Raw genomic sequence first — 12,238 nt, forward strand, 5'->3', positions numbered from 1 at the left:
ACAAGTCAATAGCTGTAAAGATAATAGTCCGCCAGCTATAAATAGAGTAATTAATTGATGGGTTTAATTTTGGACTATTATCTAAAAAAGCTATCTTGATTCAAATACCTCCGAGTAGGTATTTTATGTCCAACGGCGTGCCCGAAAATGCTGGCATTAGCCACACGGAAAATAAATCTCCCTGTAGAGTATTTTATCTGCACTTGTATTACGAGGACAGAGCATTTCGCAAGGAGATTTAGGCCCCCGGCCGGGTTGTTGCGTAATGACATTCCAGGGCCTCCATGCCAAACGACTCGCACAAAATCTAAGATTTTGGCCATGAAGAGAATGCTATTTTTGGACAGCAGTTTTTACTCACTTAGATAAACATCTGGCACTGCATTGCAACAACTAGCTACCAATCCCCGACAAGTTTACACAATTCACAAACAGCCTTCCCAGCTCACACTGTGCCTCCATCACGGTTACGCCCAGGGCTTATGGGGCTGTGCTGGCTTGGGAACGGGACCAGTAGGACGGGGTCTAAGACTCTTGGTAGTAAAGAGCAATCTTGGGCTTGTTGGGCCCGGAACCAGTAGGCTTGGGCTTTGGCTTGATGGGCTTGGGTCTGGTCAGTGGATTCTCGGCCTCTGCGTTGGCAGAGACGACGACGAGCTTGGTGATGAGGAAAATTTCCTGCATTTTGCTGGCTTTCTTTCCTTGCTGCTTGTTGTAGGGTGATGATTTAGGGGAAAGAAAGACGCTAGAGACAAAAAGAGACAAACGTTGTCGGCTTTTGTAGTGGAAAAGACAACGAGCATAACAGCCTAATCAATTACATCACATCACTGTTATGATTGAGGACCATTCATTACCCATCTCTTAACTGGCAGATGTGCAGCGAATTAGCCACTTTGCCGTGGTGGGATTGGTCCAAACATGTAACAAAAGGCTCCAAATTATGCTGCATGTCTGAATAAATGCCATAGTCAAGGCGACAGCAGAGAACTGCATGCGATTAAGCCCACCAAACAAATGCGCCGCTTGTTGCAGAACAGTTCCTATGAACCGACAGCCAGCAGTGACCAAACAAGCCAAAAAAAAAAAAAAAAAAATCTAAACCACCCCCTTCTCCCTCACCATAAAGTCCTGGCTCACAACCCTCCCGTCCGGCGCGACAAAATCCATCCTCTGCACCGTCGCGAACCCAAACCTACCATACAGCGCCTTGGCGCCCTCCATGGCCTCGAGGAACGCGGCCTCGGCGCCGACCAAGCCGACGCCCCACCGCATCAGCATCCCGCCCGCGCCCCTGCCCTGGTCCTCGGCCCGCGTCGCCATCAGCTCCAGGTACCAGTGCGGCCGCCCGCCCATGATCTCGGCGTGCTTGGCCGTGATGCCCGTGAAGAACTCGTCCGCGAACCCCGGGTCGCCGTCGGCCGGCCAGGTGGACCGCGGCGGCGCGGCCGGGACCGAGGTCGCGTTTGGGTCCGGCGAGGGGGATACCCACTTGGCAAAGGCGATGATTCTGGCGGCGGGGCCTTTGCCGTCGTCATCCCCATCCGAGGACGGCGAGGGCGAGTCCATGACTACGGCGGTGTGAGCGCGGGGATCGTTGAGCTCCTCGGCCAGCATGTCGGTCCATAGTTTACGAGAGGCGTGCGATGATTCAGGAAAGACGGTCTGCGTGAGCGGGGAGGATGCAAAGGCCGAAAAGTAGACGTCCACCATTTCTGCCACGTCTGCTGCTGTGGCTGGACGTAGTTGGAGAGGCATTGTCGTTGCTTTAGGTGATGATCTCTAATTGATAGATATACTGACAAGATTGGGCTGTAGGGCTATCTGTCAGGTCTTTGCTGATAATAAGCCCGGGGTAGAATGATGGAGAGCGGTAATTGCAATTTTGTTGATTGGATTACCCGCCAACAAGCCATTTGTTCTTGCTCAGTTGCAATTCCGCCTTTCTCACGGAGGATGGGTTCTTATATCATCAGTCTAATTGTGCGGCAATTGTCCACAAAGGCCTATCACGGCGAGACCGTTTTGCTATCGCCATTTCGGACAAAAAAAAAGGTACTGGACACAACCGGCGTGAGTAATAAACAAGAAAGGAGAATCTCACCAGACATGCTCCATGCAGGACCATGCATGCACTCGTAACTAAGCACCAAGTGACGTGCATAGTGGCTGTGGCTGACCTGCATGCGCCAGATCCACTTTGGCAGACAGACCAAACATCGCTTGAAAGAAAAAGATCAAACACCTCCGGCTGGGCAATATCCATGGTATCTCTGAGTGTCCTTATGCTTATTTTTTTAGTTATTCTAAATTGTTAGTAGTATATTATACACAAACTCTGTAGTCGAGCCATCCCCCAAGGCCTTACTCCGTAGGAAGCCATCGTCGAAAGTGATGCAAAACGTCGTACCTGATGCTTTACCCATAAATAACCGTCGGAACGCCACTCGCAATCGAGCCCTGATAAACATTATACATTGGTCCTCTCCACAAAAGCTGCCTCTTGAAATTACACATTGGGTGAGAGGAGATCGTATTTCACGCAACGTTCGACCTGTAAAGGCAATAGCAGTTAGTATGAATCCAGCCAAAAAAAAAAAATTGCACCAATAGGAAAGATACTCACATCTTCAATACTCGCCTGTAGGAACCTCCTCGCCTCCAAGCCGACCCAGAACTTGATCATGCTCAGGTCGCCCTGCTTGAGCATCTGCCCACCGCTCTGGGCGCTGAGCTCGCGCAGAATGGGCAGTGAGCTGCTCAGCAGGTCCAAGTCTGGGTTGAGGCTTCTCCCGATGCCCTCCAGCAGCAGGATGCTAATGACGACGTTGACAAAGTCGCCCTCGACGCGGACATGGTGCGTACGGACCATGGACAAGACGCTCTGCAGAATGTCGCCGATCTTGACGTTTCCGAGTGCTAAAGTCGACGACTTGACGTCGAGCACCAGCTTCTGCATCTTGAGCGCAAACACCTCCTTATCCAGCACCGCGTCCGGCTGCCGACACCGCTCGCACATGAGCACGCCGGCCCGGTACCCGTCAAATTCCGCCACGGCCCGGAAGAGGTCCAGGAAGTTGCGTCGGTTTTTCGCGTTTAGTTCCGTCACCAGACCCGTGTCGATGAAGATGAGCTGCGGCCGGAAGCCTTCATCGTCGATCTTGCGCAGCTCTTCCTCCCACGCCGCCTTATTCTCGCGGCCCTTGTGTGGCCGCAGTCGGGAGAGCACCTGCTCAGTCACATCCACTTGTGACTCTGAGTTCTGCGGTGGCTGGCTTGGCGGCCCTTCGTTTTGTGATCGGCGCTTGAGCGGCATTTGCGGCAGGTCGGGCTGCGCGGCCTGATAGAAGCGCACCATAATGTTTCCGGGGTGCAGGTCGGCGTGCACAAAGTTGTCGAGCAACAGCATGCGAAGGAACGCGTCGAGGCCCTCAGCGGCGATGTCGTGCTGGAAAACGCCGCCGCCATTCTCCAAAAAGTCGGCTAGTGGGATACCCTGCGCAAATTCCTCCACCAAGACGTTTCGCGTTGTGAACTCGGTGTAGGGGAAGGGGAACCAGGCGGTCGAGCGGTCGCGGAAGTGCTTCCTGAACAGGCTTAGGTTTGCGGCCTCGATGCGCAAATCCAGCTGCAGTCGCATCATCTCACCAAATTGGTCCACCTCATCGGGCAGCGATAGCCAGTGGATGGTAGGAATTGCGTTGAGAACTCTAGCAAAGAACCCCATGATGCGCAGGTCGCGCCGCACCGTTCGTTCCACGCCCGGGTGCAACACTTTGATCGCGACATACGTTGATGGTACGCGCTTTGGCGTGCTCTTCAGCACCGTCTCAACGTTCTTTCGCACTTTGCGCCTGGCCGTCTGTTCGTCATGGCCGGCCAGATCCACATCGCCCGGGGCGGCAAGGTCCGGTTTGAGCTTGGCACGGTAAACCTGCGCGATGGCCCCGACACCCAACGGCTTCTCGTCAAACTCGTCAAATATCTCGTCAAAAGGCCTCCCATCGAACGCGGCCTGGACGATGCGCCTAGTGGCGTGCATAGAGTGCGCCGGCGCGTGCGAGTGCAGCCTTGACATGGTCTCGCACATCTCGGTCGGGAATATGTCAGACCTCGATGCGGCCCACTGACCCAGCTTGATAAAGGCCGGACCAGCGAGCTCCATGCTCTGGACTAGGAACCCGTACCACCATAGCGTACCGCTCCTCTCGTTATCCTTATCCGGCAGCCTGCGACCGATCCAGATAGCCGGTACTGCAAATATAACCGGGACAAAGATGCAGACCAGATGCAGGAAGCGAAATCCCGTGCACAAAGGCTCCCAGACATACAGGTCGAGGAATAGTACGATGCCGTGGCGCGCGCGGGAGAGCCCATGATCGTCGTCGTCCAAGCGCTTGGCAATCTCGTCACGCGATGCGGCCAACATGCGATCCTCGCCTGTCTCCTCTGCATCGTCGTTTTCTTGCTCAGACAGCTGAACGAAAGCCGCGGTTCCAAGGGTGGCCGCGCCTGTGCCGCCTATCCTGGACATGAGAACCCTCCTTTGCCCATTGTTTCGCTGGCCGCCGCCATGATGCGACGCTGCCCTCCTTCCTACTATCGCATTAATACATGGTTGTTTCGGTAGGCTGGACCTGTTGTGACCGCCGCATCTAAAGGTTCGGGCTGAACCTCGTGCATCGTGTAATCGTGCTATTATTGAACTTCGGAATGGTCGGGAAGCGACACGGGGAGCAAGGCACCGAAGGCCCAGGGGTCGTAAGAACATGATCGAAGTCGGTTCGGTCAGTGTTCGCGGGAGATGCAAATAATGCCGCGCCGGGCAGTGTCTCTATGTTGACATTGTGTATCGTATCTATTGTCTCTTGTCTATGGCGGGACTGATGGCAGAGAGTGAATGAGCCGGAAGAGCATCCACAAAGTGGTGGTGTTGATCGAGTAGTAGTAGAACGAGCGGGTTCATTCAATCCATGACGAATCAATGCATGGTGCTAGAGCTAATCTATGAAGTGGGACAAATCCGATCAAATGTGACAAGCATGGCCCGTTGTCTGACGTAATGATTCCCCTTTGCTAACTGACAATCCCTGCAAATTAAGCATTGCTTGATCATCTGGAAGAACCCGAAAAATTCCTTATCGATGGACCCGACCGAGCCTGGAATTTCAATGCGCCCAAGTTTATTGGAGAGAAAAGTTGAGCAGAGAAACGAACTTTTGGACTCGCTGTAAAACATTCAGATTAATTGCAAAGATTTCAACGACATCACCCCTCAACTACTTCCACTCGATCTCAAATTCCCCAGCGATTTTGACTTCCTCCATCGATAATTTACTTTACCTAACACCACCTAGTCACAAAAAACCTCACGAAAAACAAAAACACCATGGGCTGGTTTTGGTCAGACACTCCTGCGCCGCCTGCGTCTGCGCCGGCCGCACCACACCCCAGCACACCCGCTGGAACACCACCAGTAAGCCTTGATTCACATGCGAAATGTAGTGCTGGGCAAACAAAATACAAGACTATCCATTACTAACAACCGGATTCACGATAGCCCGGCTGCCCGATGCACAAGAAGACGATCGACGCCCTGAACCCAACAGCAGCAGCACCAAACAACGCCAGTCCGGCCAAAGCAACACCGCCATCATCATGCCCCGTCGCCCACGACCAGGCCCCGGCACAGAAACAGCAGTCCGCCCTCTCCCGCCTCAACCCGCTCAACTATATGTTCCCTGACCTGTCCAACGCGCCGGCCCCGAACCAAACCGTCGCGCTGCCCACGGAGCGCGAGCATTCCACCATCCCGCGCGGCGGCGGCGAGGGCAACTGGGAGTACCCGTCGCCGCAGCAAATGTACCACGCCCTGCTCCGAAAGGGCTACACCGACACGGACCCCACCGCCGTCGAGGCCATGGTGGCCTGCCACAACTTCCTCAACGAGGGGGCCTGGGCCGAGATTGTCGACTGGGAGAGGCGCTTCAGCAAGGGTCTGGTCCGCGGCTGGCAGGTCAGCCGGCAGGGCGAGGAGAGGGCTCCGCAGATTCTGCGCAGGCTCGAGAGGGACGAGGGCGCCCAGCCCGTCGTCCCCAGCCTCGTCAGGTTCCAGGGCAGGCCCAAGGACATGACGCCCAAGGCGGCGTTTTTCCAGGTCATGGGCTGGTTGTATCCCTCAAAGTTTGAGTGAGTGCCCTCAAATTTTCTTCTTCTTTTTTTTCTCCTGGAAAAAGATCCTTGCATCGTGCGAGTGGCTGACCTTGTTTCTCAACTTCTCTTTCGAATAGGACTGAGCCGCCTTTTGATCGCCACGACTGGTACGTCCAGCGAGACGTCAACGGCCAGAAGAAGGAGGTCCGCTACGTCATCGACTACTACTCCGGTCCTCCGGAGCCCACCGGCGAGCCCGTCTTCTACCTCGACGTGCGCCCTGCTGCCACCCCGACCGGCGCGGCGGAGCGCCTCATCAGATGGGGCAGCGACGTCTGGTGGCGTGCCGCTGGCCTTGAGGCCAGGGAGCAGCAAGGCAGGACCCAATAGTGCAACAAGGCCCTGCCTTGACACTTGACGGGGTTTGCTAATGCGATGATTTGCGACGAGTTGGACGTTGGAAGAGTTGATTATGCTAACAATGTAACAAAAACACAAAGGTCCTTCCTTTTTTGGACAGGCAGGACAGGGTTTTCTCTACTCTCTGTATGTTATTTTATCCGGGATAATCTCACTTATCCCTGGTATACCTACGTTATAATAATTCTGTATTGATAACTTGACGATACGCATCATAGATCTCAAAGCCCCATTATGGCTGGTTTCTCGTCACCAGATTCGTTACTTTCACTTTCGACATTTACATCACGTGCGCGTTTTTTGTATCATCAAGGAGCAGCTTTATTATACTGTGCTATTACACAATTATCTGCTACCGGCGATGAAAGCACCTTATTTCATTTGCTCACGCGCGAACGGTAGCAAGCTGTGTGACCTGGTCCAGCAGCGCCTTGCTCTCCCTGGGCGAGTTCTTGAGGACCTTGTCCCTCAGGTGGTCGATGTCCTGGCCAGGGGCCTTGGGAGGGTTGCCCTGGGCGGTCTGGATCCTGCTGATCTGCATGGCCAGGAAGAACTTGGGGATCTTGATGGGGGCGAAGTTCCCGCCGACGGAGCGGATGCCGGCCTCAGTGGCCGTGTAGACGTCAGCCTCCGCCTGGAACTTCTTGAGGTCCGTGCTGGCGAGCGGCGTGGCCGTCTTGAAGTTCTCGAGCGCAAAGGCCAGCGGGGTCTGCTTGGATTCGGCAAAGTTGATCTTGCTGAACGCGACGTCGCCCTCGATGACGTCGGGCACGCCGTCGATGGTCTTGACGGCGGCGTTGCACTTGACCCTGGGGGCGATGGACGCGGCAGCGTCCGAGACCTCCTTGGGGAGCGTCGTCTTGCCGATGACGAAGCAGGCGCCGGCACCGGCCTGGCGCTCAACCAGATCGCGCTCGACCAGAGGACCTATTTTTGGGTTGCATTTTGGTCAGTCACTGAGTTACCAAGTCGGGAAGAGTGGGGATTTTTGCGGGTTCTTACTGGCGAGGGCGGACGAGGCGCCAAAGACAACGGCAGCGATAGAGAACTTCATTTTGAAGGAGAGACGAGGTTAAAGATTGCTGTTGGATTATAGATCAAAAAGGTAATGATGATGAAAAAAGGTACCCTTCCAGAAGGTAACGGTGAACGAAAGTAAAGAGTTGGTGGAAACCGACCGGATCGACAGATTAACAGTAAAAGAATGAGATGGCAAGAAAAGGCGAGAAATCAGAAGATGAACAGGATCTCAGGTCCTCATTTAAAGACATTCGCGGAACGCGTTTGCCGGGAATGCCCATTTCGTTTACACTATGAGGCGGGGCCAAATGCATGCTTCAAAGTTTGGTTCAAATTGGGTAATTCTGTGAGGACAGCGATTGCGTGGTCATCAGTCCCCCCTTACGACGAGTAACAAGGCAAAAAATTGTTTCAACCCCCCGAGAAAAATTGTTGGTAGAACTTACGTGGAGAAGCTGACAGAGGCTCTTCTGCAGGGCATGAGCGTTTGGGATAGGATGCAGGGGACAAATGGCGGCTGCACTAGGTTAATTCGGGCATCTGATACAAGTTGAGACGAAAACTTCTGTCGACTCCACAATTAAATTCCCCTTTGAGGAGTTGACAGATGAGTTGCCATGCACATTTCCAGTATGTAGGGGTAGACATCTGTGACACGTCCAACGCCAGATTAAAATATAAATTTGGCATCATGTCCAAAATATACTCGATGTGTATATGAATCGTTCGATTCTGTCTGCGCCTACCAAAAGATACTTTACTCGTTGAGGAGGAATTTGAGAGTTTTACAGCGAGTGCATTTATGCTACAAAGACCGTTACATTTAAGAGAGTGATGGATGGATGGACTACCAATCAAGCGATCATAAGACCGCACTGACTATTGCACGGATCACTATCCCCGATTTATTAGCGCAGACCAATCATGTGCTTAACTGTTGCCATAGTCTCCACAAATAGCCGCGGGATTTTCTCAACCCTTGCTCCCAGTTTACCCTCCAAAGCTCTCAACGCCCTCTAAAGCGCAATTAAAAAAAAAAGCAACAGAAATTTTCAAGCGGCTAATCAAACAAACCGATCAATCGATCGCACGCACCGCAACTTGTCATCACTGCCCCGGTCGCACCTTTGCTGGTCCGATCAAACCTGTAAGATTGCTAGATGCAAGAGATCGTATCCTAAATATAATTCATCAAAATCTTATCACCCTGCACGATCAGAGGGCAATCCGACCCCCCTTTTTCGTCCAATTGATCACTTGATCGGTCACCAGGGGGTAAGCTTCAGCAGTGGGACGGACCATGGAAGGAGCTGGCGATAGCTTCACGTCGGCCCCAACCACCACCCGCCTCCACATCACCCCTCTAGACCCTGATTTGCTCAAGGTCATCGTCCCCGCCAAGGTCATCCCCGTCGCTTCGAACATCTCGTACCATACCCTCGAGACCTTCCCCGAAAAGCGCTACGGCTTCGTCGAGCTGCCGACCGAGGAGGCCGACCGGATCAAGAGGAAGCTCAACGGCGCCGTCCTGAAGGGCGTCAAGATCAGGATCGAAAAGGCCAGGCAGAGTAAGGAGGATATCATCATGGCGCGGCGAAAGGAGGAGGAGCGGTCCGGCGACAAGGACAAGAAGACCAAGAAGGAGAAGGCACCCAAGGAGAAAAAGGATCGCAGCAAGAAGCGCAAGAGGGATGATGAGGAGATTGTCGGCGTGGAGCTCGAGGAGGGTCGCAAGGTCAAACGCGGTTGGACCGTTTCGCCCAAGGAAGCACAGGAGGCCAAGTCCAAAGACAAGAGCAAGAAGAAGGATAAGGATAAGGACAAGTCCAAAGACAAGAAGAAGCGCAAGGAGCAAAAGTCCGTCTACACTGAAGGGCCCGAGTGTCTGATCAGGGCGGTGCTGCCAGCAGCAGCTTCTGTTGAACAGGATGGCTCGATTAAGAAGCGGAAAAAGAAGGACAAGACTGTCGTGATTCACGAGTTCAAGAAGACCAAGACGTTCCCAACATTCTTGAAAAGCTCCACATCGTCAAAGTCTGTCCCAACAGAGTACGTGGAGGGCACTGGCTGGGTCGATCAGGAGGGTAATGTTGTGGAGGCGGTGCGGTCGACGCGATCTACAGCTAAGCGGAAGGAAAAGTCGGCGTCTCCAGATGCGTCCTCGGCAGCGGAGGACGATACACAAGACGATCTCAAGCCAGCGCCTACAGAGCCGGAAGCTGAGGATACCACAAGTTCCAGTGGCAGCGACACGTCTTACGACGAGGAAAGCGAGGAAGACCCGAACGAGATACCACCGTCGAGGAAATTTAAACTGGATTCCATATCTATCCCGGAGACGCCTTCACCTACAAAAGATGATGCCTCGAGTGCGGTCTCCAAAACACATTCGCCTCGACCCAAGTCTGCAAGCTCCGTCATGAGCCTGAAAATCAAGATACCGCCCGCTACACCCGTCACCCCGGGCAAGGCAGCCACGGTCCACCCACTGGAGGCACTTTACAAGCGTCCGAAGCCTGACGGCAAGGAGGCCGCGGCTGTCTCCGAGGAGAAGCCTGGTTTCACTTTCTTTGGAGGGGAAGATTTTGATGATCAGGATATGGACGACGAAGGCGGCAGTGGCAGTGGCAGTTTACAGCCACCCATGACGCCGTTTACGCGCCAGGATTGGGAACACCGCAATATTCGCAGCGCGGCACCGACGCCGGATACGGCGCATCACAATCGCAGCTTCAAGTTCTGGCCGCCACCTGGTGAGGAGGATGATATTGCCGAAGACGAAGAGGAGGATGGAGATGACGACAACGAAGCTGATGATAACGGCTCTGCGTCTGAAGCAGCCGTTGCGAGCGGCGACAAGGCGCCCACCTCGGACTTCCAGAAATGGTTTTGGGAGAACCGTGGTGATCTTAATCGCTCCTGGAAGAAGAGGAGAAAGCTCGCGGGCAAGGAGAAGAGGTATAGAGAGAATCGGTCGCGGGCAAGCAGGGCCATCTAACGGGTGGCTTTCGGGTTCCTCTGCTACTTTTATTACGTGGATGATAGTATGGGCAGCCATCATGTCTCGGCAGATATTTTCTAGAGTATCCATGGTTACACTCTGCGGTTGGATGGACCTGGGATACAGATTGTCCACCCGCGCTGAAGGCGCATAATATCAAGGATTATTATTCATCATCACGTTTGGCCGGCGAGCGCGCATCCATTGCGAACAGAATTAATGCGATAACTTGGGTGTTAATAGCTAGCTAAGTCAACTAAGCCGGTAACATTGCGATTGCAGATGACGCAAAGATATATACTCCATGATGTATTAGGCTAGTCGGCTAGTCCCTATCCACCATGACGGCCCTGAGGCTGAAAACTAAGGGTGGGCGGCGTTGGCATTAGTAATATGGGACTAATGCATGCTGATCATCACTCTTCTCAGTATAGTTGTCAGGGGAATGTCCCAAAGTGGTATTTGGTTCCTGATAGAACGCCTCGGCTGACGATGACGAGCTTTAGTTCGAGCAAACAATTTTCATGTGAACACGGACAAGAATAAAAACGGAGAAAAAAAAGTGACATGGTCACCCTTTGTCGTTTTAGGGTCCAGGATACGACGTCACCATATGGTCCGAACTTGTATTTTACTATACGCTAATTAGAAGAAATTCGAGAAAACCAGACGAACATGCAGCCGTGGTAGCAATATGCAAGAAGGGGGATAAATCTCCGAACCAGACCCGGCATAAACGCTGCATCGAGCGCGGATGGTTTCGATGCATAATTCGTCCTGTAACGACAGTCCTCGAAATTGCCTTGGACTTTGAGGGGGTTTTTTGCCCAGGCCCCGGCCTTTCGATATAGGTAGAGATACTCGTCAACTGGGCTGAAACTTGCTTACCAATTTTCGACTTTGTTCTTTTTTTTTCATGTGTGCGCAAAGAAAAAGTACATCTAGGCTTGCTTGGTACTCTACCTTGGCTTAATAACTGTTTTGATAATGCAGGCGCGGGGTGCATGACCGCATCAGGAAAAGCCGACAAGACTTGACCGGTCGGGTCCCCACGTGGCTACGCCGACTCTGGAACAAACCTCCTGGGGGATGCAAGCTCTTTCTCACCGAGAGAGAAAATGAAAAAGCGGGGCGGGGCCGGGCCGGGAGCGCCATTTTCAAGAGAGAGGGAGAAGAAAAAGAAGGGGGGGGGGAAATCATCCGCACGGGGCTTTATCTCATCATCGGTATCCGAATCTGAGCCCTACTGTAAAGTCGTTTACAATCTGCAGCGAAGGCACGATCACTTTGTCTTTTTCTCTCGCTGTGGTTGAATACTTGACGCAAATATTATTATTATGTTGCAAAAAAGGGACATTACAACCTCAGATACACCTCAAAATATTGGAAATGGGGATAATGAGTCTGAGCAGGTGATCACCGTACGGTGCATCTGCTCGCCGATTAGCATGCTCGCCGATTATCATGCTCGCCGACTACCCTGAAATTATCGACACACACCACAGGCACTTGCTTCTGTTCGGTCTGCTTGGCCTGCAGGGGGCGCTTTAATTCCGCGAATCCAGCCTTTTTGCTCTTTGCGGATCTCGGGCTTGGCTCTGGCTGGTGACAGGCCTTGACAGAATATGTGGTCTTCCGTAGTTG

At 53.1% G+C, this 12,238-nt stretch overlaps 5 protein-coding genes across 5 annotated transcripts; 2 read left to right on the forward strand and 3 right to left on the reverse strand.

Annotated features, from left to right (window-relative positions):
- Nucleotides 1-839: 839 nt before the first annotated feature.
- Nucleotides 840-2,063, reverse strand: MGG_16418 (uncharacterized protein). Its single transcript, XM_003710440.1, has one exon. The coding sequence runs from the start codon at nucleotides 1,756-1,758 to the stop codon at nucleotides 1,099-1,101; it is 660 nt and encodes a 219-aa protein (XP_003710488.1). The 5' UTR covers nucleotides 1,759-2,063; the 3' UTR covers nucleotides 840-1,098.
- Nucleotides 2,001-4,989, reverse strand: MGG_16419 (atypical/ABC1/ABC1-C protein kinase). The gene is made up of 2 exons (XM_003710441.1): nucleotides 2,627-4,989; nucleotides 2,001-2,554 (listed from the first exon to the last, which is right to left on the reverse strand). Exons 1-2 carry the CDS (start codon nucleotides 4,769-4,771, stop codon nucleotides 2,510-2,512), a joined length of 2,190 nt encoding a protein of 729 aa, XP_003710489.1. The 5' UTR covers nucleotides 4,772-4,989; the 3' UTR covers nucleotides 2,001-2,509.
- Nucleotides 4,990-5,185: 196 nt separating this feature from the next.
- Nucleotides 5,186-7,899, forward strand: MGG_05607 (cytochrome c heme lyase). The gene is made up of 3 exons (XM_003710442.1): nucleotides 5,186-5,476; nucleotides 5,561-6,189; nucleotides 6,291-7,899. The coding sequence occupies exons 1-3, from the start codon at nucleotides 5,390-5,392 to the stop codon at nucleotides 6,541-6,543; spliced, it is 969 nt and encodes a 322-aa protein (XP_003710490.1). The 5' UTR covers nucleotides 5,186-5,389; the 3' UTR covers nucleotides 6,544-7,899.
- On the reverse strand, nucleotides 6,870-7,825 carry MGG_05608 (uncharacterized protein). Its single transcript, XM_003710443.1, has 2 exons — nucleotides 7,576-7,825; nucleotides 6,870-7,500 (listed from the first exon to the last, which is right to left on the reverse strand). The coding sequence occupies exons 1-2, from the start codon at nucleotides 7,625-7,627 to the stop codon at nucleotides 6,959-6,961; spliced, it is 594 nt and encodes a 197-aa protein (XP_003710491.1). The 5' UTR covers nucleotides 7,628-7,825; the 3' UTR covers nucleotides 6,870-6,958.
- A 737-nt stretch (nucleotides 7,900-8,636) lies between the features above and the next one.
- Nucleotides 8,637-10,898, forward strand: MGG_05609 (uncharacterized protein). The gene has a single exon (XM_003710444.1). It carries the CDS (start codon nucleotides 8,894-8,896, stop codon nucleotides 10,589-10,591), a length of 1,698 nt encoding a protein of 565 aa, XP_003710492.1. The 5' UTR covers nucleotides 8,637-8,893; the 3' UTR covers nucleotides 10,592-10,898.
- Nucleotides 10,899-12,238: the final 1,340 nt, after the last annotated feature.

Source organism: Pyricularia oryzae, chromosome 1, assembly GCF_000002495.2.
Source record: "Pyricularia oryzae 70-15 chromosome 1, whole genome shotgun sequence".
NCBI lineage: Eukaryota > Fungi > Ascomycota > Sordariomycetes > Magnaporthales > Pyriculariaceae > Pyricularia > Pyricularia oryzae.

Bases quoted from the DNA above. Each gene is read 5' to 3' on its own strand.
- MGG_05609 (XM_003710444.1), top strand. From the start codon at position 8,894: ATGGAAGGAGCTGGCGATAGCTTCACGTCGGCCCCAACCACCACCCGC.
- MGG_16418 (XM_003710440.1), bottom strand. From the start codon at position 1,758: ATGCCTCTCCAACTACGTCCAGCCACAGCAGCAGACGTGGCAGAAATG.
- MGG_05607 (XM_003710442.1), top strand. From the start codon at position 5,390: ATGGGCTGGTTTTGGTCAGACACTCCTGCGCCGCCTGCGTCTGCGCCG. The intron at 5,477-5,560 runs GTAAGCCTTGAT...GATTCACGATAG, and splicing joins CACCCGCTGGAACACCACCA to CCCGGCTGCCCGATGCACAA. The intron at 6,190-6,290 runs GTGAGTGCCCTC...TCTTTCGAATAG, and splicing joins TTGTATCCCTCAAAGTTTGA to GACTGAGCCGCCTTTTGATC.
- MGG_16419 (XM_003710441.1), bottom strand. From the start codon at position 4,771: ATGTTCTTACGACCCCTGGGCCTTCGGTGCCTTGCTCCCCGTGTCGCT. The intron at 2,555-2,626 runs GTGAGTATCTTT...TTGCCTTTACAG, and splicing joins TACAGGCGAGTATTGAAGAT to GTCGAACGTTGCGTGAAATA.
- MGG_05608 (XM_003710443.1), bottom strand. From the start codon at position 7,627: ATGAAGTTCTCTATCGCTGCCGTTGTCTTTGGCGCCTCGTCCGCCCTC. The intron at 7,501-7,575 runs GTAAGAACCCGC...ACCCAAAAATAG, and splicing joins CGCCTCGTCCGCCCTCGCCA to GTCCTCTGGTCGAGCGCGAT.